Below are 25624 nucleotides of genomic sequence, written 5' to 3'. Positions count from 1 at the left end.
GCCTCTAAGTGGTCAAGGGCACCGCGTGGTCCGTCGTCGTCCTGGGGGCTGGGGGCAGGCGCGCGGCCCTCCTGGGCTCTGACGGTGGCCTCTGCTCTCTCTGCTCACACTTAGTGAGGAGCTGGGAGAGTTCATGGAGCTGAAGGGCGCCAGCAGCCCGGGGATTCTCGTGCTGACCACCGGCCTCAGCAAGCCGTTCATGCGCCTGGACAAGTACCCCGCGCTGCTCAAGGAGCTGGAGAGACACATGGAGGTACGTCTGCCCCGCTGGCCACGCCAGGAAGAGCAGTCAGGAGCCAGCCCTGGAGAGGGTATTACCACCGGCCTGTATCTTCGGAGAGTTTCACAGGGACTTGTTGGTTGTGAAGTTGTTTCCCCGTATCCCAGCTCTGTAGAGAGGCGTCTGCTCCAACCCCTGCTGGCGGGGAGATTTCCAGTAGCTAGGAAACGTCCGTGGTGTTGAGGGGTCACATCAGGAGCATGTGCCTACAGTGTTAAGTGTATACGTTATGGAGAGATAATAGGAAAAGAATCAGCGAATGATGTGTACTTATTTTATTTTCGGAACACAGGCTGTGGGCCCGGCAGAAGTTGGGGCTCAGGCTGCTGGCTTAGTTAGGCTGTGGTGAGCCACTCCCCAGGGCAGGTGGTCTGCTGCTGCGTTGCTCCCCTCTGCCCTCTGGTGTCCGAGCAGCAGGGCGGGTTGGGGTGGGCGAGGCTGGGCCTGCCTCCTCCAGGGCAGAGTCTAGAAGACTGTCCGCCGCTCTGTGGTCCCCTCAGAGACCAAGCAGAGGCACTTCAGCGCTGAGACAGAGGGGCAGGCTGCAGGCTGGAAATGCAGGGAAGGCCCAAGCCAGCCTCCAGAGAGAGCCTGTCGAAGAGCAAGCGTTCATTATGGAAGCTCACAGTGTGTTTCTTTTATTCAAAGGATTATCACCCAGACAGACAAGATATTCAGAAATCCATGACTGCCTTCAAAAACCTTTCAGTAAGTGATAAGTGTGTGATGGTTTTTTTCCTTCAGACTTTATTATGGCAAATGAATGCAGGAAATTAGTTGTGAACTATAATTTGGATTTATTCTGGAGAAATGAGAAATAACATAGTTATTCCACGGCTGGTACACGTAATATTCCTGCATTACGGCCCTGTGGACATCAGAGAGATGAAAGGATCGGTGTTTATGTTTACACGGCACCACATGATGCCGTCGTGCACGTCAGTGATTTAGAACATGGTTTAGCCTCATCTCAGTGTCTCTACTGATGTGTGAAATGGAGCGCGGGGCCTCTTCCTTACCTGCTGTCAAGCTGTCTTAATGACTGAGTTTCTGGAGGACGTGTCTTATTTACAGCGCAAGTGGAACTCACCCTTTTTTCCCTCTTCCAGGTCTTCTGGCACTCACTAGTAAAACCAGAGGATATTTTTCTTGTCCAGTCCACATGTCATCTTCTAAAAGCGACAGGATTTGCTGTATTTTTCTAAACCAGTGTTTCTCATTCTAGAGCTGTTGTGTTGTTGTGGGTCTCTCTTGACTTGGTTCCGCACTCGTGAAGTAAGCGAGTTGTTCACTAGCTGGTCTGTCTGAAGAAGCAGCCGGGGACGCAGCAGTAGAGCCAGGAGCCCGGCCGGGAGCCTGTCTCCCTGACGGGCCCCCTGTGCCCCCAGGCGCAGTGTCAGGAGGTACGGAAGAGGAAGGAGCTGGAGCTGCAGATCCTGACGGAGGCCATCCGCAGCTGGGAGGGCGAGGACATCAAGACCCTGGGCAGCGTCCTCTACATGTCGCAGGTCCTGATCCAGTGCGCCGGCAGTGAGGTACCGCCTCCAGCGCTCCCTGCGTTTTTCTACTGGGGGACCCCTCTCCAGGGCTCCTGTACCTGCCGGCTCCCCCGAGTTCCTTCACTGCTATGGGCGGTGTTTTTCTCTTGAGTCTCCTTTTAGATTCTTGGGCATCTTTGTGCTTCACTTGTGGTCTTTCTGGGGCTTTTCTTAACCGATTGCAGCAAATGAGATTTAATACATAAGCAGTGCTCGTTGGCCTTTCATGTAAATTGGGCAGAGCTCACGGGGGGATGGCGACAGCGGATGTGTTGGGCTCTCGGTTGGTTAGTGCCAGGATCCGCCGGTGGGCCAGAGGCGATCTCCCTGCTCTGTCCTCCCCGCCTTCAGCCTGAAGGTCCCACCTGATCTCCCACTGCCACTGAAAGGTCACAAGTTCTTTTCTTCGGTTTTCTGTCAACCACAGAAAAAATTTGTTTTTCTAACTCCTGCCTAATGAGGAGTTAACGGAAGAGCTAAACTCAGATTTTTAAAAAAAGATGTTTCGTGGGCTACTTGTGAGTCTTACAGATTTCTCATAGTTTTGTTTCCATTTAATTTAAATTTGGTAAAAAGAAACACCTAAACGTGAAGTGTGACACACTGTTTCATAAAGTGGAGTCGCTCAGTCCGGTCCGACTCTTTGCGACCCCGTGGACTGTAGCCTATCAGGCTCCTCCTTCCATGGGATTTTCCAGGCAAGAGTGCTGGAGTGGATTGCCATTTCCTTCTCCAGGGGATCTTCCCAACCTAGGAATCGAACCCGGGTCTCTTGCATTGCAGGCAGACGCTTTACTGTCTGAGCCACCAGGGAAGCTACTGTTTCATAAGACCTAATGTAAATATTTGTTCTCATCATTGTAAATATGTGTTTTTAATACAGTTATTTAAATTTGTTCTTTTACATTAGGAAAAGAATGAAAGATATCTTCTACTCTTTCCAAATATTTTGCTAATGTTGTCTGCCAGTCCTAGGATGAGTGGTTTTATATATCAGGTAAAGCACATTTTAAATTTATATCTGTGTATTGTGGACCTGAGAGCTGTTTTAAGGCTCGTTTTGAGTTTTGTATTAAATACTACGTGTGTCTGTCCGTGTGCTGTGTGTAGTGTCCTACATACAGTGTTACGTTCACGTCCGCACACGCGGCTCCGTCTGTGTGTTTCGATGTGACTGTGCAAATTAGGATCTTTGTGTTAATCCAAAGCAAACAGAGGAGGAACCTGGTGTCTGTACAGCTGACCCTGAGGACTCAGACTGCTGGGGTGCAGGCCAGCTGGTCCCCTCCAGGTCATTCTGCTGCTTTCCTGCCACCAGGGCAGGTGGCCGCACCGCGAGCCGGCTGGGGGCGCAGCGCGTGTGGCTGAGGTGGTCTGTGGGCCCCCACTCGACTCAGCAGTCACGGGCACACGCCTGGGGCGTTACTTAGCTTTTTTATTGCTCGTCGCTTTTTTGATTTTCTTCGCGAAGATGTGAGACTGCTTTAAGAAGAACAGGGCAGGGCTCTTGCGTTTCTGTCTGTTGCGTGTGGTGCTGCCCTGCCCTCCTCCGGGGACCTTCCCAGCCCAGGGATGAGCCCCGGCCTCCCGCAGTGCGGCGGCCTCTTTACCATCCGAGCCTCCAGGGAAGCCCATTACGTGCCTTAGCTTTTCTCTGTGTCTAGGAGGGGCTTCTGGCAAAGTTGACTGCTTTTTTCCTGTGTGGTTATTGAAGCTGCGGCCCTTCCATCGATGCCTCAAGGCCTGGCTGGTCACCAGGAACCATTCCCACAGCAGTCAGCCTGGGTTTGCTCGGAGCTGCATTTCTGCACACGTGGCATGCTGTTTGTCTTGTCCCCAGCAAGCGCTCTGGTGGGTCCTGAGTCCGGAGCGTTCATGGCTGGCTTGTACCTGCTCCGAAAGCTTTGCAGCCCAGAGAGGAGTTGACATCACACACTTGTTCTGAAAGGAGCACTTTAGGTGCGAGAAAGCAGATAGACATGGGCCAGCCTAGGAAAGGACTGCCTCCTGATTTTCTAAGCCTGTGGTTGAGCCAATGCCTGGCTGGGGGAGCACCTGCTCGGGCTCCCCAAGCTGGTCGCTGCTGCTTTAGACCTCGGTCCTTTCCGGCTGCGTTCCCTGGCTTCGAAGGTCCCCCCACCCAAGGCCCAGGGCCCTGTGGTGACCTGTGGGGCTGCGGTGGTGTCCGGGGTGGCCTCAGGCCCCAGGATGCTGGTATCAGCGTGCTGCCGCAGGGCCCTGTTTTCCCCCTGGGTGGACCGTCTTGGGGGCTTCTCTCCTAGTGCTGTGATCCCCAGTGCACGCATGTCAGTGTTCCCTTCTGGCTTTGCCCCACATCCGGCCACAGTGAGCTTGTCCCGTCCTCCGTGGCTGTTGCTGCAGGTTGGTCAGGGACACGCAGCTGTGTTTCCTGTCGGGCTTCTCTGAGCTCTTGGTCACCCCGGTGCCATTGGCCCCTCGGCAGGGTGTCTGCAGTGCCCACACTTGTCCGCATGGTGCCCGCCCAACTGCAGGACAGGCTCCTGACTGTGTGATGGTCTCGGCGCTCGGCCTCTGCCCGGGTGTCGGGAGTCTGGAGCCCTGTGGTCTTAGAGCCGCCCCCCTGCTCAGGGTCCTGCTTCTCGGGACTCTGGCCCTGACCCGAGAGACGCTCCCTGCGGACTCGCTTGGCCTCCACAGCTCTGGTGGCTGTTATTTGAGGTGGTCCCTCCGAGGTCCAGTTCTGGTTCCGCTCCCTGCCTCACGCCCTCTGTCCCAGAGCGGGCGGGCTGGCGCTCTGCTCTGCGTTGTGGGCAGCGCTCGGCGTAGCTGCTGACGGACCGTCCTGTGGCGGATGACCAGGCGCGGCCCTCACACGGTTCCTCCGGCTCCAGTTGCCTTTGTTTTGCCTTCAGACGTGGAGCTTCCCCTGTGTTTCTCTAAGGCGTATCTCTGCTTCCTTTCTATAAACAACATCATTTAAAATAGCCACCGTGGACCCTAGTTTTTTTCTTTTTTAATCATAGTGTATAATGTTTTTGTGTCTTGCTGTTTATATTTAGAGTAACTCATCAGATGAAATGTTTTTGTTCTGGTTTGCAGCCCTGTACCTTTTTGCTGGCTCATTTCTTGGTTATAGTATTATAATTTCTTATTCAAGGGAGAGGTTTTTGTATTATACATGCTTTTGGTACAAACAAGAGAGTTTGCTTTACAAAGACAGTTCCTCTGTCTTTTCTAAAATCGTTTAATATTTACTTTAATAACGGTACCTCCTTCACTAGAAAAGCACTGACTGTTTCTTTTTGTGGGGGGGGGTCTTTTTTAGGGAAAGCTACCAACGACAGGAATGACAATCACAAAGCTTGAGGACAGTGAAAACCATAGAAACGCGTTTGAAATATCAGGTGATAGGCACAGACTGTGGGTGTTCTCTGTTTGGGCGCCGAGGCAGCGGCCCTCGTGTGCAGGCCCCACGGAGCCCCCGGGGGCTGCATGGGCGTGCTGTTGGGCCTCCTTGGGGTGCGCGTGTGTGCACTCTGCCCCCCTCCCCCGCCTCCAGCCAGTGTCTCTCTCTTCCAGGGAGCATGATCGAGCGGATCTTGGTGTCCTGCAGCAACCAGCAGGACCTCCACGAGTGGGTGGACCGCCTGCAGAAGCAGACGAAGGCCGCCTCGGTGGGGAACCCCAGCAGCAAGCCTCACTCGGTGCCGTCACACACCGTAAGGGCCCCGCCCCGGCCCCGCCCGCAGACCCCGGCCAGGAGAGCGCAGCTGGGCCTCAGGCCTCTCTGCAGACGCGTCCTCATCCCCCGTGGGCTGTGGCCGCCTCACAGGGACCCACTTGTGAGCCAGGCCTGCCCATCTGCCTCCGGAGAGTTCGCACACATGCACGCACACGGCTCGCTGGTTAGGCGCCCAGTGGCACCCGGTTAGGCAGCGGCCCTGCCCAGGGTGGCCGTGAACACTAACCTCGGGGCTCTCAATCAAAACCCTGAGAACCACCGGCCCACAGAGGGCTTTTCTGAGCATTTTAATTGCATTTATTATGTTTCATCAAAAACAAAAATGAAAACCAAACAATACTTATGACAAAAAGGACCAGATTCATGCTGAAGGCATTAAAGTGTAATTTTTAACTCATCATTTTAAGAAATCTGAATTTTCTACTTTTAGAAAATTTCAGCAGGTCTGCGAGTTTTTAGATACTTAAACATTACAAAATATATCAGTACTGAAGCGTCAGTGCTTAAAGCTAGTCTTTACTGGTATTGCATGTTTAAGATACTGGTATTGAGTCATCTGAACACCTGTCATCTTTCCCAGCGAGTACTGACGAACGAGGGGCCCTCTTCATGATGACGTAGGACCTCACAGCACGGCCGGCTTGTGAGGGTCTCTCCTGGGGCTTTTACCACGTGGCTCACCCTGTGGTTGCTGTCCTTTGGCTTGAAGGACCGTCTCAGGGATTGTGGCCATGGCATAGTGTACTGATCACCGGTGCAGCTTCTTACTCCATTTCTCAGCAGTTTGGGGGTAAAAACTATTCATTGGCTTCAGCTATCATTTTGAATGGTTTTGCCATGACAACTTTTCCATATTGTAAACGTATGCTAGAGATGCTTAGCTTTCACGGGACTAAATTTATCCCGAGGGCATAGATGTGTACATGTGTGTACATCAAAAGGGAGTGCCTTCTCACTCAGGTTAACAGCCTGAAACTAACCTCTGTAAAGTCCCACTTCAGGTAGCCCTGTGCCGGGACCCTGGCCTCTCTGGTCCCAGGGCAGCTATGTGGTCATGGCAGAGTCCACTGCTTCTGTCCTCGAGCCCCAGGCCTCAGCTTGAGCCCAGGCTCCCCTTTAAAGCCTGTGTTTCAAATATTATTCATTTCTTCTGAATAATGACCTTGAACAACTTGACTATTTCTCCTGTTAAGCATAGCGTATTGTTTTGGGTTAATTCGAGGTCACCGGCTAATTGTGAATTGTTTAACATTTTCTTATTTGTCAGTGTGATGAAATATTTTTGGAGTTTCTAGGAGTATAAACCCCATTAATAAGGTCCTTCTGAGAAATTAGATTTATGTAACTTTGTCTTGATTAAAGCTGATTTTTCTGAGAAAATGTTTTACCCAAGGGATTTAAAATTTTTCTTCAAAAAGGCAGTAAATATTTTTTTGGTTTTTAAGCAGTACGGTCTCTGTTGCAATTGTATTTTGCTTTTATAATATAAAAGCAACCATTGACACGAATGGGCCTGACTGTGTCCCAGGTTTAAACAAAAACAGGGATTAGGCCCTACTTTTGCTGGTGAGGTAATAATTACCCTTCCCCAGTCACATTCCCAGTGCAGAGAATGCCCATTCTTTTATAAAATCCTGATATCTGTGTTAAATGAAATGCCTTTTTTGCAAATGTGACTGCATGACAGTTAAAGGCGGTTGATGGATTTCTGGGTCTGGACCCAGCAACCTGCTGCTTCCTGCTCTGAGCTCAGCGGGCCTCATGCAGGGTGTGGGGGATGCTCGGCCTGGCGGCCAGTAACCCAGCGTCTAGAGGTTCAGGATGCACGCTAGCAAGTGGGCGCTGCTGTGCTGGGAGGGCTGGGCTGGCCTTAGGTCCTCGGTGAACACGCTGTGCTCTCTCCCTCTGTCCCCGGCAGCTCCCCTCCCACTCCATCACCCCGTCCAGCAAGCATGCGGACAGCAAGCCCGCGCCACTGACACCCGCCTACCACACGCTGCCCCACCCCTCCCACCATGGCACTCCACACACCACCATCAACTGGGGGCCCCTGGAGCCTCCGAAGACCCCCAAGCCCTGGAGCCTGAGCTGCCTGCGACCTGCACCCCCACTGCGGCCCTCGGCTGCCCTCTGCTACAAGGAGGTGAGCCCTAGTGAGTGTGGAAATGTGACAGCCCCGTGTTTGTGTCTGTGATGTGGAGCTGATGAGCCTCTTCAGAATGGAAGGTTCTGCCTTCAATCCTTAGTTACGCTTCCTGTGCTCCAGGGTCCTGGGAGTCCTGGGGAGACCCCTGCTGGGGTCCCCTCTGTGCTCATCACAGAGGGAGAGGGACAGGCTCGGGGCAGTGTTTGCGCTTTGAGGAAGCCGGTTGACAAGTGTGGTGATCACACATGCGAGCTTGAGTGTGAGCCGAGTTCAGTTACTCTAGTGTGGATGTGGCTATGAGTGGGGGGGTGTGGCTCATGCGGTGGGCGGGGTGGGGATGTGGGTGTGGCTGTGAGCATGGTGGGTGGGACAATGCGCTTGGTGGGCGGGGCCGGTTTGTGAGCCTGGTGAAGCACCTTTGCGCGGGTTTGCATCTCCACGAGGTGTCATTTGCCGAAGGACCTGGGGCAGACCCTGCCTCCATCCTTGCTGGAGGAATTTTAAGGTACATAGAAGAGCACAACATAAGTTACAGTTAATCCTTTATGGGTTTTGCTAGTGAACTTTGGTTCTTAGGACATGTATCTTCCTGGTGGCCCATTTTGGCATCCTCATTGCCTAGCTGAGTGTTGCAGGGTGTGGCCACGCCCTGCTGCGGGTTCATTACAGGGGAGGGGGAGTAGGGTAGAGGAGAGAGACGCTTGGCGGGTGTGGCCGTGGACATGTCCAGTGTGCTGAGCACACAGGCCGCCTGGTCACAGTGCAAGGGTCGTGGGGCAAGGCCGGCACTCAGCACCGCCTGCAGGCAGTGCTTCCGGGCCTCCCTCCGCCCCCGGTGCCCCAGGACACCGGCTGCATTCACTTCTTTGGGGACTTTTCACTTTGAGATTTGGAGAGATGCCTTTGGAACACAGGCTATTCTTTTGGTGCTTGTCAGCCTGATCCCTCCCATGGCCCTAGTCCCGTTCTCAGCCTCCGATTGGCCTCGGGAGGTTCACCAGCGGCGAATGTGACTCAGTGATGCAGAAGTTAGCCTTTCTGACATTCGTGTTCAGTATGTGCTTGACAGTCAAAACCTTGCCGGCCGTATGGGCTTGTTCTTGCTGTTCCTCCTGCCTCGCTGAGGGTCCAGATGTGTTGTGGACGGAGGGACGGACTCTGGGGCTGTGAACATAGCTCTGCCGGCGGAGGGGGGCGCCAGTGCTGCCCGTGGGCTGATTCTGCTCCATTTTCTTCTCCCTCGAGGCTTCGGATCCGTCCCTAAAGGAACTGTTTTCCCTCACCTTTCATTTAGAAATCGACGGTTTCCTCCTTTCTTTCTGGTTGGCTGCATCAGGGGGGGTCTGCCCCAGAGTGGGCAGCGCACGTGGCGCCCTGCCCAGGTGTCAGCCAGCTGCCCTCTCCTCCCCGCACCGCCGGCTGCCGCGCCTCCCTGGGGGTGGTCCCGGCGTCCCGGCGGGTCCAGGTGGAGGAGGGCCGTCAGAGCCTGTGCCTCAGGATGTCAGCGCTCCGCAGCTGGCAGAGCGCGGCCAGCGTGTGCGGGGCGGTCGCTGGAGTGTTCCTGGTTTCCCCCTCCACTGCGGCCGTGCCGCACTCCAGACTAGGGTCTGCCAGCCTTTTCCTCTCCTTCCCCAGGACCTGAGTAAGAGTCCCAAGACCATGAAGAAGCTGCTGCCCAAGCGCAAGCCGGAGAGGAAGCCCTCGGACGAGGAGTTCGCGCTGAGAAAAAGTGAGTGCCTGCGAGGACACACCTGGCTTCGGGGTGGGAGGCGGGGCCACGAGGGCGCGGAGGCGGGGCCTCGAGGGTGGGGGGCAGGGCTTTCCAGAGCCACAGAGGGGAGCCAGTGCCCAGCCTCAGGTCCGCTCTCGAGGACGTCAGAACGGGGCAGCACAGCCCCCTCAGTGCCGGCTGCATTAGCGGCGCTGGCAGCATCCCCCGTGAGCGTGCCCTGCCGTGGACACTGACTCCCAGCGGATCCTTCAGGGAGTTAAACATTGTTCTCACAGAAGCCTGTTAAACGACTGGTCCAGTTGGTGACAGTTTCTTGGTGGCTCCTAAGCCCTCTGTGTGACGCTGACTCTTAGGAGGGAGCACCTGGCCTTCCTTGCGTGTGTCAATCTTAATATCATGAGATGCTGTCCAAGCATTTTTGGTACAGCTTATAAGTGGCTCAGTCCTCCATTCTTCCCATCTTTTAAAAATTAGTTGAGCCTTTAAGAATATATATCTAATATTCTAGAAAATATAGAAAAATTTAGAACAATAGCAGAATTTAACCATACAGCTGTATGAAGCACGCGGGGTGTGAGGGCAGCCTGGTACCAGCAGCGTCAGACGCTGCTGCTCCGCAGGCTCTGTCCTCCACCAGGTGGCCTCCGGGTGCAGGTGAGGCCAGTCTGGAGGGGCCCCAGCTCAGGCCAAGCTCTGGAGCCATGCCTGCACTCTTTGGGCTACACTCTGTGAATTTCCCAGATTAACTCTCTGGTGGGAATCTGTGGCTCAGGGAAGTGCTTGTAAATAGGGTCGAATGGCCTTTCAGGGGCTGTCCTGTCTTCACTGCGGCCCGCGTGTGGGTGCAGGAAGCTCCTTCTGATATCTGCATCCACACGGAGAATCATGGTTTCTGATTTTCTCAGGCGATACGTGAAAACACCATCCCTGGTTTTAATTTTCACTTCTTTTCTTGGTGACGAACATTTTTCTTTCTGTGATCTCTTGTGAATTGTTTCTGCTTCTTTTTTCATGTTCAGGATGGGGGGGGGATACTCTTTTTCCTATGGATTAGTAAGACAATACATATGTATAAGTGTACATACATACACACACACAGACATATATATACGTGTGTATATATATGTGTGTGTGTGTGTGTGTATGTGTGTGTATATATATGTTTGGATATTAGCTCTTTGCCAGATATGCTGTAGATAAAAAGTACATAGAAGTAAACGTCCTTTGGAATATAAATATTCTGTGAATATTGAGAAATGTTTCAGTTCAGATCAGTCACTCAGTTGTGTCCGACTCTTTGCGACTCCATGAATCGCAGCACGCCAGGCCTCCCTGTCCATCACCAACTCCCGGAGTTCACTCAAACTCATGTCCATCGAGTCAGTGATGCCATCCAGCCATCTCATCCTCTGTCGTCCCCTTCTCCTCCTGCCCCTAGTCCCTCCCAGCATCAGAGTCTTTTCCAATGAGTCAAGTCTTTACATGAGGTGGCCAAAGTACTGGAGTTTATCTGGCGGCAAGTCCACGGGAGGGGCCGTCAGTTAGCACTGCTGGCGGAGTGGCTGGCCTGGCTGTGCTGGTGACTGGGCGGTGACGGCCATGTGTCCCTCGCAGGCACGGCTGCGCTGGAGGAGGATGCCCAGATCCTGAAGGTCATCGAGGCTTACTGCACCAGCGCCAAGACGCGGCAGACGCTCAACTCAAGTAAGTGCCGCGGCGCTGCTGCTTCGTTGTGCTAAGATCACGCCCCGAAGGACACGGCTACGGCTGTGCAGGCTCTCGGCGTGACCCCTAGCGAGGCTGCTTCTGCGGCCTGGCCCGCGTCCCTCAGTCGTGAGAAGGGGTCTGAGTGGTCAGTGACAACAGCCCCGCTGGGGAACCTTGGCGTGGAGGGAGCTGCCAGGTGTGGAAGTTCTGGGGCCTGGAGAGGACGGCTGTGATGGGCACTGCGACGCGCGCTCAGCTCAGTTGGTCAAGCTGCCTAAACCACTGGTGTGGAGGTGGTTTGAGGGAAGAGTTTCTTAGAGTTATTGTCAAAAACACAAGCCTAGAGTAAGACTTGTTTTTGTTTCTGTTTTTTAATAGCAACTCACTGCCCCCCCCCCCAAATGATTGCATTTAGGATTGTTGCTGTAGACACCAGTGAGTTTACTGGGTAAATTTCAGTACCTCTCAGTGTACCTGCATTTTATTTATAATGTCTTATGTGAAAAAATCTTAATCTGTTGTGTGAACAGGAAAAAAGTGGATTTTTTTTTTCCCCAAATTCCTGAGCATTTGAGAGTTGGAGTGCAGGGTGGATATAGTCAGGTGTGGTCTGTTCAGGAGGAGAAGGGGCTGAGCTCCCCGCCTCGGACTGGACGTCGCGGATTCCGGCGTGAAGGCCGGCCTTTATCAGACGTCGTGTTTCTGGTCCCGTCTCCGTCCCGACTCGTGAATCGCTCGTCACCTCATTTGTGCTGCCTGCGCTGTAAGCTGGTGGTTCCGAGCGGTGTCACGTCTGTTGTAAAAAAAAAAAACGCTGGAAAGAAAAGAAGAGGTGGAAAAAGGAGCTGCCCGGTGCTTTAACTTAGCTTTTGTTCAACGTGACTGCAGGCCTGAGGCTAGGGCCACCAGGATTAGCCCCTGGTACAGCTGCAGATGATCCGGAACCTTCCTTCTGGCTCGTAGTTTCCACGTCCTGCCGGTGATGTTGGGACGTCTGTTCTGCACCCCGTCTGGTGAGAACGCCTGTCCGTAGTGACCAGTGCCCAGAGCAGGTGAGGAAGAGCAGGGTGTGCGTGTGAAGGGAGTCTGCAGGTGACAGGGCTGGAGTCTGTGAGTGCAGACCATCGTCCCTGAGGACAGGACGGCTTCCTATTTGAGACTGTATTTTGGGTGATAGGCTGTTTGTGCCTGTAGTTTTTTGGGTTTTGAGTTTGAGATTTTTTAAAAATTACTCATCTCCACATCAGCTGTATGAAGTGCAGCTTTAGCTTGGCCATCTCAGGTGCACGGGCCTAGTGGTGTGAGCTTTGTGTGTTCGTGTGGGCCTCGATCTGCCCCCGGGGACAGGGCCCTGGCATGTGTAGGTCCCTCCACGTTGCCTGTGTGTCCACTTCTGCCGTGTGGGCAGAGCACTGGACGTTGGCCAGCACAGTGGTTTTTGATTTTAGTTGATGTTACGGCCTAACTGCCCTAAGGCCCGGGACTGGCCTTCATTCAGGGTTGTCAGGAACAGGGGGCTCGGGAGTTGTGTCCTTCGTGCCGGCTGGGTGGTGCGCTGCAGAGCCTGGGGCCTGGCATGCAGGGCGGCTCTGTCCCCGTGGAGCAGAGATCATGGGCGTGCGCACCCCGCCTTGGCTCAGTTGGGTGCGGCGCGCCTGGCCGCTGGACGCCCGCGTCGCCCACATGGCCTCAGTGTCACTGCCGCCCTCCCGGCCGGGCCCGCCGCTCGCGGCTCCCCTCGCATCAGGGGGATGGTCAGCATGAGGGTTGATGGCGTGCGGCCAGACGTGTCTTCCCGCGCGACCACTGCCCTGGATGCATGTGGGTGGGCACTCCCGGCTGGCCCTGCGTGCTCTGCAGGGTGGGGGGAGCAGGGGCGGGGCCCGGGCCCGTGTCAGACCGTCTCTGTCCGAAGTTCTCGCAGTCGTTAAAGTTGCACAAGGTAAGTTTAGACCCCCATCGTTGAGGTGGTTTCTAGTCTGGCTGAAGAAGTGAGTCAGAATCCTGGGGAAGTGTTTTGCATTCAGTATATGCACGTTAACCACTTTACTTTTACAAATAGTGTCCTAAATGAGACTATTTGTTAATTGAATGCGCAGCGGAATTGGTTATTTTTCAAATGTCTTTAGAATTTTCTTGTGATTGTGGGCTTAATTCGTAAAAGATTTCATAAATGAGGGCCTAATAGCAGTAAGCTTAAAAAGGAGCAGTTTGGAAATGGTATCGTGATATAGGATTATTTAAATAATCATCAGCCTAGCTGTGTTCTAAGGGCGGTGCTAATGAGTAAGTCAGTAGGTGAGACCCAGCCGTAAATCAGGAGATGCGCGCGTTGCTGCCGTGTTCTAACGCTCTTTTCTCTCTCCCTTCTCTTCCCGTCTCCTTTTGCGTTTGTTCCATGTTTTGGTTGTGGCTCTTCCTGCCGTCTTCCTGCTCGCCCCTCCTCTGCCTGCCCCTCCTCCCCGTCCCCCCCACCCCCACCCGTCTTAGCATGGCAAGGCACTGACCTGATGCATAATCACGTCTTGGCTGACGACGACCAGTCAAGTCTAGACTCCTTGGGTCGTCGCAGCAGCCTCTCCCGTGTGGAGCCTTCAGACTTCTCGGAAGACTCTGACTATGACAGTATATGGACAGCCCATAGTTACAGGATGGGTTCTACATCTCGTAAGAGCTGTTGCTCATATATCTCTCACCAGAACTAACGCACTTCTCAGCTTTTCTTAACGATGCTTGTTGTACCGCAGCCTGCTTTTCTTAGATGTTTTCTTGCTGTTTCTTGTCTCTTTTATGTGATATTTTAACAACTTTGGGGAGCGTTTCTGATATTTCCCATTGTACTTTGTGGGGCTTACTGGCCACGTGGAGTGTCCACTCAAGCGACTGACTGTTGAAAGCAGTGGTGTGTGCACACAGCAACACCGAGGGTCCTCTGTCCACGGGCAGCGGTGGTCTCACAGCTCCACGTGATATGGTTAGGGTTTTTATTCTCAGTGTAGCGACTGTCTTGTTTCTTTTTAGGTACAGCTGTATGAACGCTTTTGTATTTTATACTGAAACCACACAGGCTTGTGCTCTAAGTGCCAGCGACGTGGAGGAGACTCTGGCCTCCGTACAGGGCCGTAATTGTGTGTGCGGGACGCGGCGGCCTAGTAGTTGTGGAGAGATGAGAAGAGCCCTGTCTCCAGAGCTGAGTCCAGACCGGACGGCCGAGTGCTCGGCTGCCCTGGGTGCCCGGGAGGAGCCTCCGTCAGCGCGGCGGGTGTGAGCTCCGGGCCTGCGCAGGCGCGCGAGGGGCACGTCCACACCCCGCAGACGGCCAGCTCCGGGCCCCGCTTCCCTGCAGGCCAGACTCCTGCACGTCACCCCCCAGGCTTCTGTTAGTTGGAGGAGTTTCTCTTAGAAGGCACTTGGCAAGCCGGTGCCCCTGAAGTGCAGGGCGGGAGTCCAGCCTCCGAGCGCGTAGGTCAGGCTGTGTGCGTACCCAGGAAGCCTGGCCGCCCTGACTCCCAGGTCTGAGCCCGCGGCCTCTGGGCACACTTGCTTGTTTTCAGATGCAGGGACACTCCCTTCACAGCCCCAGTGGAACATGGCCCTCACTCTCGGTTGTCAGGGCGATGCAAGTCCCCAGGAGTTTACCAAGGTGCCGTGTAGCACGCTTATGAGAATATCTCAGATCTGGGGGTGCCCCTGCTTCCCTGGGGTTTGTTGTGGGAGCTTCTCACTGCCCTCCCTTGGATTGGTTCCTGCTTCACGAAAAACTGACTGTGCCCCATGGCACGCGCTTGTGGCACCAGGGCACACGTGGTCCACGCTGGGCGGGAGGGCGAGGCCCCTCCCCTCACACTCAGCTGTGCGTTAGGGACGCCCGAAGCCAGCCTCGGAAAGCAAGATGCTGCGACAGTGGGGGTGGCGCCCCTTCCCCGTGGGGCGGCTGTGGCGCTGTGCCCTCAGCGCCCGCCTCTGCCGGCACCAGGTGTGCAGAGTTCCCATCTTGTTTGCACGGAGTGGCCGTGAGCCGGTGCCCTGTGCCCCGTGCCCCGTGCCCGGGCAGCTGGTCCCCTGTGCACGGTGCTGGTCCCTGCGGCCCTCCCGGGGTCCCGGCAGGGGCTGTGCTGGAGGGCCAGTGCCACAGGCAGGGGCTCGTTAGGAAAACCAGGAGTCGCACACGTCCGTCTGGCCCCGAGTGTCTACTGAACTGCTTAGGCCACCTGGAGAGTTCATATTTTTGTATCAGTTAGTGTAAATAAGAAAGTTGAGGAGCAGACTTTTAGAATTAGTCGGAGCCCAGTATTCATCCGTGGGAAAGAGGAGATTATATACCTTCAGCCAAGTAGCAAATGGAGTTATGGGAGAAGTACGGTCACTGCGAGGCTCACATGCTTTGTGTCGTGCAGTGAACTCAGAAGCGCCTGTTTTCCTGCACGTCACATCAGGCGACGTCACAGCTCTCCAGACGCTCACAGTGCAGGTCTTCTCTCTGCTCAGAGCCTGTGAGTGGGGCGGGCCGGGCTCGGAGCACCCGGGTTTGCAGGCTGTGTGCTCTGTGCGCCTGGGTTTCTCTTGAACGCCAAATGGGTTGTCCTGACATTGATGTTCCAAACACCAAAGTTTTCCTATTTCCCATAATTCCTCTTTGTGCCAATTAAAGCCATTTTGACAATGATTTTCTGTTGATTCTAACTAAGATCACTACAGAATGACCACCTGGCTGTCTGTCTGTCTGGGTTTATTCTGAAGTCTGGCACCATTTGCCCTTGTGACGTAGTTGGAAGTATTCGTACCACTGGCTTGAAAGCCATTCTCACGGGGCTGAGGCGAAGGAGTGCCATGGCCAGTGTTTCCACGTTTTGCGAACTTTAGTCGTGCTGAACCAGTACCTGTGTTTCTGCCATTCTGTAATATCTCTGTGTACAGCTAGTATTATAATGAAAGGGGGAAGAATCTGAGCTAGAAGGTAGGTTTAAGCCATTCCCAGACCCTTGGCCAGCGGCTCGAATGGTGTTCCCACTGAACTGATGCCACGAGTCTATGAGCTGTATCATGTGTTCTGCGTAAAACTGCCAAAACACAGGGGTGTGTATAGCGGTGAAGACCTTGGAGAAAGTCTGCGTGCTGTGCTCACTCTGTGAGCGGGAGGGCCGCTCTCCGTGGGCGCCTGCCGCGCTGGACCCAGTCGGACGTGTACCTGAGTGTTCATTGTACAGTATGCATACTCCTGTTTGTGGCTGCATATGGCAACGAAGTGTTTGTTTTATATTCAAAAAGAAACGTCTGTTATGTACAGTTGAAATAAATTTTGCATTTGCTAGCCTCTGGCTTTTAATATCTGTTACATGGGGGGGGTTGGGGTCGGGGAGCAGGATTTGCAGTTTACTGTGGTTTGGCTGTTTGGAACTAGCACGTTCCGCAGGACGGCGGGGCGGTGCTCGCCTCGTACCTGCCTTGGTGGCAAAGCCTGCACTTTCTCAGGGTAAAAATGTTCTAGATGATGCACGACGACTCTTCTCATGTTTATGTCATCTATTTCCCTCTAATTCTTTTCGTAAAGAAATTTTCGCTCACTGGGAGGTTTGTCTTCAGAAAGAAGAGTTCTCTCTTTCCTCTCTTTTGGTGGAGTCAGGGGTGCGCATAAATGGAAAAAAGCCCACCCTTCAGTGTTTTTTTTCCGTAGACTAAGGTCTCAGGTTTTAAGTTTTTATTTGTAGAGTGCATGTCTAGCTGACCAGGAAAAGCAGAACAGGAGGAAAAGAACTGCCTGTGGCAGGTCTGGGACCAGGCCAGGGTGCAGATGGTGCATGGGTGTGCATCCTTCTCTGAAGAGGGGCCTTGTGTTTTTCTTTTGTGTTTTCCTAAGAAAAACGAATTGGAACCTGATCACAGCCAGAAATAACAGAGTGGCCTGATGGAGAGATCTTACTAAGTAGAATTTTTTAAATGTTCGCATTTTGTCTTATGCTGGAAGTTACTTCGGTTTCTGTGAGTTATAAGAAGTCATGTGAACCGTGCTGTAAAGGTACTCCACCCCTGGCCAGAGAAGCGGACGCTTGCTTCTGAAAGACCCTCCACGGTCTTCAGGGTCTCCAGGCAGCCGACCCCCAGCCTGGACCCACGTGCACAACGCAGCCCCTGGGTTTGGAACTGCAGGCCATCGGGGGTGCCACTGGGGGTGGCCTGCCAGCCATGACAGCGCCCGGGTCAAGGCCCTCTGCTTGCTGTCCGGGCAAGCCCTCTGTCCACGAGGTGGGGTGCTGCACCCGTCTGTGTTCTCAAGCTGAGCTCCATGGCCCCCTGGGGACCTGTGACAAACTCAGGGGACAGGTGCTCAGTGGGTCTCCAGCTTCCAGGTCACCCGTCCCAGGGAGTTCTCGGGTCCCCAGCACCTGCTCCACCCCCAGCTGAGGGCGCAGAGCGACCCCTGCTGGCGGCAGTGCTTGTCGGCCGGGTTTGCCCTGAGGAAAGACCCCTGTGCTGAGCCACAGCAAATCCACGCAGTGCGTGTGTGTGTGTACTCACAGACACGTGCAGGGTCGTGTGCTGGCTCACACTCCTCAGAATGTTAGCCAGAAAGCTGCAAAATGTTCCTCTTGATGATGGAGGAAGTATTCAGCACTCAGATTTAGGGAGTGCTGAATTCAGGTTAAATGGGTATTTTTGCTGGAAATCTTAAGCACTGTGAACCTCCAGGAAGTGGCTACAGCTTTCAGCATCTTCCACAGTGAGGCGCTGCAGAATCCTGGTGGTCTCCTGGAAACACAGAGCCTGTGTTGAGCACAGAGTTGGGGAGACACAGGCCCTGTGTGCTGGCGCCTCCGGGAGCACACGCTCCTGTGTCTCAGCCTCCGTGAGCACACGCTCCTGTGGCTCAGCCCCCAGTGGGGGCTTTCACAGTGGCAGCCATCTCTGAAGGCTCTGCCATGGAATTCTTTTTCCAGCCTAACTAATTCAGAGAATTGCTGTGATGCCTTTAAACATACTGAACTGATCTTGGAGAAAGCTTGTTAAATCTGCCTACTTTCTAGAGCTTTGTTCTTGTAGAAACAGTTGACTCACTTATAAGCTTGGCTGGAGAATATTCTTTTGTTGTTTTGCTGAAAGACTTGCAATTTTTTTTCAGTTGTTTCACAAGAGTATGTTCAAACCAGGCAGCCCGTGGAGCTCCGTGCAGGCTGAGGGGTAATCTCCACGCACAAGCCTCCTGGCGCACCACGCACGGCCTCAGTGGCCTTCTCATGTCGGTGCGTTTCAGGAACCCAGCCACTGACACTCCTGTCCATCACGTAGCCTTCTCCCGCTCTCACGCGCTTTCAGCGCATTTGCCGAAATGCGAACGGGGTCCTTCTTGCACGTGCAGCTCTTGGATCAGGTCTCACAGTCACCTCACATCGTGGAGGGTGTGGTTACGAAGTCATCTGGCAGAAGATAGCTGTCAAAGTGGCCTCTGTGGAGGCGGTGGGCCTTGCTCTCTTTTTGCGGCTGATGGAGTTGAGGCTCCGAGCTTCGGTGTCAGGCTGGAGTTTCCCGAGGCCCGCAGCCCCAGCCCCTGCACAGCCCTGCTCCTCAGAGTGGACACCGCCACCCCCTCCACCGCGCTCCTGTTCTGCGTATCATTGGAAGACTTCATTGCTGCCAACGCGCAATGTAAATAGGTTGCCTAGGCTTCGAAGCTAGAAGGTGGAAAAATAATTGAGAAACATAGAATTTAATCTTCCTAAAGCACTTACGTGAGAAAACACGTTCAGCCTGTGGTCTCATTAGCTAGTTCTGGTGAAGAAACGTGTTACAGGCTGCCCGTGACCGGCCCACCCTAGTGGCCCTTGGCCCGACTGCAGCACACAGCTTCCGGGGCAGAGCAGGTAACAGTGGGGACCCACGGGGGCGCCGGGGTCCCAGGTCACCCACCTGCTTCTGTTTACAGGGAAACCGAGCGGAGCCCTTTGCTCCCTGACGTGTGGTCCACACAGCAGAGTCCTTAGGAATACTTGCCTGTTTCCAGGGTAAATCGCACGCTCTCCCTCCTCCTAGCAGGAGCGTGGCCAGCGCTGGCGTTGGTGTCGGAAGTCCGGGCACCTGGCCCTTCAGAGTCTTAACCCAGCGGCCTCTGTGCCTCAGTCGTGTTTCCCGTGTGCGTTTCCTCCCTAAGCAGTACTTCTGCATGTGGCCCAGACATCCCAGAAGTGTGTGCTGAGAAAGGCCCGGAAGACAGCGTGGCCGCAGCCCCGCACAAGGCCCCTGGAGCCGGTCATCGCCATCAGCAGGACGAAGCCTTTCAGGACGTGTCCCTCCCCGGGCCCAGGGCTTGGAGGACCTGAAAAGCCTGCAGGCCGGTCGCTGTGCCGGGCGGGGTGTGAGCTGGGCGCTGCCCGCCCCCGCCCTCCCTTGGAGCTGTCACTGCGGGACCCGCGTCTCGGTGTGAGCACAGAGTCACTAGTGGAGGGTCGTCTTGAACAGCAGCTGACAAGTTCACATACAGACGTGCTGTGGCACAGGAGCTCCTTCCGGCCGTGGCAGGGTTCCGAGCAGTCCCCGTGGTTATAACACCGACATCCTAGGCCATGTAGACGCCGTGCCTTGGCTGGTGTAGGAGACTCTCTGTCCCAACGTTGGCTCTGTAAAGTGGTGCTGTCCCTCCCCGGGCCGGGTGGCCTCCTCCCTCTCAGGCCAGATGCTGTGGTTTAGCTTGGCCTTCCTGTCTGCAGGACGGGGCTGGAGCCGGGCTTTGTAGACGCCCACACGGCAGCCAGCGGGGGCACCCGGCCCAGTGAACCAGACCCTCCTCCCTGTCGCTGGCCTCCCCGGGAGTGAAGGGGATGCTTGGTCCCCACATCAGGAGCGTCGTGGGAGCCCCGTGTCAGCAGCATCGACAGCCGCCACGAGCCCTGTTCTTTCAGAGGAGGGAGAGCTTGCGGTAGATGAGATGCTGGTGGACCGTTAAGTCCCATCCTGAAAGCATGTGTTGTACCGAACGCTCCTGCCACGTGAGGATGCCTGGGGCCCTCGTCCAGTGTGACGGACCTTTGGGAAGGCGAACAGAGGGTCAAGCAGGGAAGACGAGGTCGGGCGCGCCGAAGCGCCATCTCCGTGGTTAAAGCGTGTGCACCAAACAGCCAGGTGGATGGTATTGGCGAGAAAGCTGCGTTTATCACAGTGACCACCAGCAGGGGCCACGGTGGGTTGCGTCCTGCCTTGGATGTGCATCTGACGTCATTTTCAAAACGCGGAATGATGCACGTCAGTGCTGTGTAACTTTAGAAAGGTGGTTTTCTTCCCTGCACCCTTAAATGAGGTTTGATTCTCATTAATTTCTGAAGAGCCTGTTTTGCAGTAATGGTTTCTCTGGCCACTGTCCTGGGTAAGCTTTTGTGCTGGGTCTTGGTTAAATGACATAAATATTCCTCTAATATTGTAAACAGTGTTCCTCCTTTTGGTGGAAAAATGCTTATATTCCAGGGAATGTAAATGCAGTTTTCATAAGATCAGTAATAAACTTTTTCTTAACCATGTGCTATATAACACTTTTAGCTGTTGCTCTGGAGTTAAATGTTTTAAGGACCAGTTCACTGACTTGATAAATATAGGAATATGTCTTCTGCGTGATCTGATGGTTCTTCCTAAGATTCTTGGGAAAAATGGCACAAAATTTGATTGATTTGAATATCCCCCAGTAGTTTATTTCCTCCAAAATGCCCAAGTCAATATGGTCAGAATCTTCAACTTTACTACGTGTTGAAAATTTTTAAAACATCCATAATCCAGATCCAAAAACTGAAGCTCAATAAATTGCAAAAAACCCCAAAAAACAAAAAAAAAACCCGCTAACCTTTTCTTCGCCCTGTCGTGCTATGGGGCTTGAAGAAGGCTTGGCTTCAGTCTACAGAGGGAGAGGAAGTTGGTAAAGGTTACCCATCCCCATTTTATCTAGAGTATGTATTTCTTAACATACTGGAATTAACACCTGGAATTTAATATTAATAATCAAGTAGTGTTGTATAGTCAAGTTCTTTTAGTTCTGCCGTGGTATTTACCTGTGGGTTTTTTTTTTTTTTTTTAACGATGACAGGTTCACGCAAAGAATCTGCTCCGCAAGTTTTGCTTCCAGAAGAAGAGAAAATTATAGTTGAAGAGACTAAAAGTAATGGTCAGACAGTGATAGAAGAAAAGTAAGCTGTGTCTCAGTGTTTTAAAGTGTCTGTGGCGGGAGGGCTTCCTGGCTGAGGTCCATACCCCGTGCGTGGCATCGGGCGTTGCTGGAGCTGGGCCCAGGTGTGCGGGCCGAGGAGGGCGGGCAGGGCGGGCGGCGGGCGCGGGACGAAGTGGGGTGCTCGCAACCCTCGCTCAGGGTGCCCCCTCTCTGTCTAGGAGTCTCGTCGACACTGTGTACGCACTAAAAGATGAAGTCCAGGAGCTACGACAGGTGCGTTGCCATCCATCTGTAATCATTTTAACGGGGCCGACGAGGAAACCACAGCGTTAGACCTGAAGCCAGCTGTCCACGAGTACCATGAGGCCAGCACAGGAGCCTCCTCCCGGGGACTGGATCTCAGCAGCAGATCAGCAGGGGGTCTGTGAACCTGAGCGACAGGACGTGCGTCTTTAAGGCGACTTGTTAAGCATTCTCTCCACTGCCCTGGTGTTAGGTGCCAGCAGAGACTGTTCTCTGTCACCAGGTGTAGCATGGTCCAGGTTCTTGAGAAGACCCGTCAAAAAGCCGGTTAGACTAGGCTGCCTCGCCAAGCAGGCTTGTGTGAGCGGCATTGTTTGTGCCAGTGGCTTCCGTGTGCGAGACTCAGCTCGCGGCCGGCCCGGGCTGGACGGACGGCAGGGGACCGGCCATGCACCCAGAGCTGCCCCCGGCCGGCTGCCTGCCATTCTGCCCGCCCAGGGGCCGCGCTGGCATTGGCCGTGGTGGGGGTGACGGGGCCCCTGACTCACCGGGCTCTGTGCCCCCTTCTTGGTGCCGTGGAGACTGTCGCGGGTGTGGGAGAGTGGGAGGGACTTGAGCCCTGCCTCGTTCCTTGCGGCCGCTCTCGCGCTGTGTTCTGTAGATTCTCTGGTTCACAGTGGTAAGCGGAGCGCCGGGCCTGCTCCATCTGCCAGGAGCTGCCCTGCGTCTGAGACCCTTGGGGGCCCCATCAGCCGTGCCCCTGGCCGTGGTGCAGGGCGGGCTCCTTCAGCAGGGCCCCATCTCCTTGGGGAGGGGTCCCTTTTGGTGCCAATGGCGGTTAACCTCCTACGGTCTGCTTCACCCGCAGGACAACAAGAAGATGAAGAAGTCTCTGGAGGAGGAGCAGAGAGCCCGCAAAGACCTGGAGAAGCTGGTGAGGAAGGTTCTCAAGAACATGAACGACCCTGCTTGGGATGAGACGAACCTCTGAGGGGCGTCCTGGTGCTTCGTTAAGACCGGTTCCGAGACTGAGCCGGAGCCCCTCGACCCCCGCCCCTGACGCTCAGGCTGCGGGCGGGGCCGTGCGTGGAGACTGCAGCCAGGCGGCCGTGAGCTCCAGGCCGAGCCCAGACCACGTCCCCCCCACACCCAGCACCTCGTTCTGCAGTAAGCGCAGTGACGGTGTCTGGACTTGCGGGCTCCGAGTGAACACGTGTCAATGTTAGGTGTGCGTTCCCTGTAAATGCCCCGTTCTGAACGCAGAGAGGTGGTTCCGTCTGGGCTGACTGCTGGGCCGCAGGCCCTTTGCACTCAACCTCTCTGCTCCCGTGCCCTGGGGCTCACTGCTCGTGGGGACCATAGGCTGCAGACACATAGGTGTTTCTGGGGGTGCCTGCTGGGCTGCGGTGCTCCAGAAACACCGCCCGCTGTGTCTGCCTGTGGCTCACCTGCTTAGACCTGCAGGGGCCCCGTCTACCCTCCAGGCTCCCAGTCGAGCGGGGTCGCGGTCCACGTGCAGCACTGGGGCTGAACCCGGGGCCTGGCCTCAGCCCCGAACCCGGGAACCACGTCTGCTGCCCCTGGGCCCCGTGACAGCTGTGTGTACGCCCACCTCGTGTGAGCACGTGCATGGCGGAGGGTGCCTGGCTGGGGCTGGCCTGGTAACTGGGCCAGGTGCATGGTCCCGTCCTCCCAGAAGGAGCAGCTCCCTGAAGCCTGTAAATAAAGTGTGTTATTTATTGCACGTTGCTGCAGCCCGTGAGGACGCACTGCTGGGCGCAGGTGGCCTCTCTGCGTGAGGCCACTCTGACCCCAAAACCTGTCTTCCCGTCGGGCACGGGCAGGCCTTCCGTGCTCACTGAGGAGGCAGTGTCTGAACTGTTTATGCACAAATCAAGCAATAGAACACGCGAGACTCCCCAAGGAGTGGGGGTCAAGACCAGGCCCCCCACGCCAAGTCCAGATGGCCAGGGCCCGTAGGAGGGGCCCAGTCCTCGTGCCTAGAGCCCCGCCCGGGGTCCAGCCAGTTCACGGGACCTGCTCCTCCACCCCGCTCTTCTGAAGAGGTCATTTGTAAAGTGAGATGAACTTGGAGAGGACAAGTGTCGTGTCCCTAAAAGCCCAAGCCCCAGCCCCTGGATCAGGGGTGTCTCAGAAATGCCTGTGTGGCATCAGACGCGACTGTGACGTGCGCTCCTGTGTCTGCGTCGGCCGGACGCCCCTGAGCTGGAGCAGCTGCTCATCTGGGCGCCCGGTCCGCCTCGGCCCCGCCCTCAGCCTCCCCTGCTCGGGGGAGGCCGGGGCCTTGACGGCCTTGACCTTGTAACGGGAGCTGCCGGCTGCCTGTGCTTGCGTTTTGTTTTCTTGGTTAGCGGCAGGGCTGGGGAAGGTGGCCCTGGGAGTGTTTGGTGAGCCCCGTTCTCAAAGCAGGCCCTCTGGTGAGGCGTGAGACCTCGTGGTGGGAAACAATCCGATCGCGTGTGCTGGAGTTTGCTGTCTCAAGCGAATTCTCACTCAGGAACCACGTCCTCACCTGACTCTCCAGCGCTTGCTGCGGGTGGTGCCGCCGCCCTCAGCCCGACGGGGCGCCCGCAGAACCTGCCTTAACTGCTGACTTGAGCCTCGAGGGGGCACACATGTGTTCTCAGCCCTCCTCCCGAGGGGTGGCCGTTGACATGCTTGTGTGACGCATCCTTCCCGGGCCCCAGGGTTTTTACTAAGCTTTCTAGGGAGCAGAGACGATGCATCTGAGCAGTTCTTCCTACAGACCTGCCCTGTTGTCAGTGGACTGCCCCCGTGTCTTGGGGTACCCTCGAGGAGCTGGGGGTCCCAGGGGACGTCAGGAAGGGGCCGTCTGCCTGCTGGAGTCGCCTCTGCCCCACCTTCCACGGACGAGGAGACGGAGCCACGTCCTTGCCCGGGCGGGAGGGGACGGACCAGAGCTGTTGTGGAGGCGTGCTCTGCAGCAGGTTGAGCGATCCTCGCGGACTCCCCACGGGCCCCAGCGCCCGCACCCGTGTTTCCGTAGGACGCGCAGGGCCCCTTTTCACAGCCGTGGGGGTGGTCCACGAACGACCCCCGGTGTCCTGGTCTTGACTACTCACGCTCTGTTGTAATTATTATTAAACTGACTATTTTTCTTATGTTACAAACACATCACTTCATTGGCTGTGGTTTTTTTTTTTTTTTGCTTGTGTGTGTGTTACCTTTATCCTTCTGGATTTGTTTGTTTGGTTGGTTTTTTTTTTGTATTTTAAAATTCTGGTGTGAATTTTTGATGCTGGAAAATATCACATTTATGTTTAAAATCTAGAGTTTGGGAATATTTGAAGATAAGTTAGAAAACAAAGTCTGGGAAAAGGGCTTCCCAGGTGGCACTGGGGGTAAAGAACCTGCCTGCCGATGCAGGAGACGAAAGAGATGGAGGCTCCATCCGCGGGTCGGGGAGGTCCCCTGGAGGAGGGCACGGCAGCCCACTCCAGTGCTCTTGCCTGGAGAGTCCCGTGGACAGAGGAGCCTGGTGGGTATGGTCCATGGGGTCACAGAGTCGGATACGACTGAAGCGATGTAGCACCCATGAAAAATGAGAACAAGTCTGGGGGAAGGAAACGGGAAAGAAAGACTGCCGTCTGGGGGCTGAAGGCTCTCACCCCAGGAGGTCCAGGTCGACCCCGTGTGGGGCTTGATGGACGGCAGACGCCTTTCCTTGGACCCTGTGGGCCCCTCAGAGTCGCATGGCAGGAGGAGGTGGCCTCGCCCTTCCCTCCACTCCGTCCTGCTGGAGGAGGCAGGTGTTTGGGGAGCAGCCAGGCCAGGTTGGGGGGCAGTGTTCCCAGGACGTCTGCCCCTCTCCCCTCCCGGAGCTTCTGCCACAGAGGACGGAGCTGACGGCGTGGGGGTCATGGCCCGGGGCTCCGCGTTCGAGGGCGTGTTCTGTCAGACGGCCCAGGCGCCCCTGTCGTCATCTCTGGGTCAGACCTTAGGGAGGCACGTGGCGGTGCGTCTGCCCTTGGGAAGGCTTCCTCGAGTGCAGGTGGTGCCAACACGCCTCTGGCTCAGTTTTAAAATTTTTTTTTGTTTGGTCACGCCATGCTGTGTGCGGGCGCTTAGTTC

General features: G+C 55.1%; 1 protein-coding gene across 5 annotated transcripts in view; it reads left to right on the top strand.

Moving 5' to 3' along the window:
• The window catches only part of ARHGEF7 (Rho guanine nucleotide exchange factor 7), a 103111-nt gene extending 78444 nt beyond the window's left edge, over positions 1–24667 (top strand). For 3 of the 5 annotated variants that reach the window (XM_070380721.1, XM_070380722.1, XM_070380723.1), the window contains 12 exons: positions 115–253; positions 929–988; positions 1669–1815; positions 2729–2815; positions 5126–5204; positions 5380–5519; positions 7461–7685; positions 9324–9417; positions 11035–11124; positions 21188–21287; positions 21487–21541; positions 22380–24667. In XM_070380721.1, coding sequence (XP_070236822.1) covers positions 115–253; positions 929–988; positions 1669–1815; positions 2729–2815; positions 5126–5204; positions 5380–5519; positions 7461–7685; positions 9324–9417; positions 11035–11124; positions 21188–21287; positions 21487–21541; positions 22380–22502 — 1339 coding nt within the window. In that variant the 3' untranslated portion in view covers positions 22503–24667. Of the gene's footprint in view, positions 1–114; positions 254–928; positions 989–1668; positions 1816–2728; positions 2816–5125; positions 5205–5379; positions 5520–7460; positions 7686–9323; positions 9418–11034; positions 11125–13617; positions 16418–21187; positions 21288–21486; positions 21542–22379 lie in introns of those variants that run through there. The other 2 variants (XM_070380724.1, XM_070380725.1) reach the window with 2 other exon arrangements.
• Positions 24668–25624: the final 957 nt, after the last annotated feature.

The sequence above is a fragment of the Bos mutus genome, chromosome 12 (genome assembly GCF_027580195.1).
Source record: "Bos mutus isolate GX-2022 chromosome 12, NWIPB_WYAK_1.1, whole genome shotgun sequence".
Taxonomy (NCBI): Eukaryota; Metazoa; Chordata; class Mammalia; order Artiodactyla; family Bovidae; genus Bos; species Bos mutus.
The sequence above is the reverse complement of the archived record's forward strand: the minus strand, read 5'-3'. Positions and strand labels throughout refer to the sequence as shown.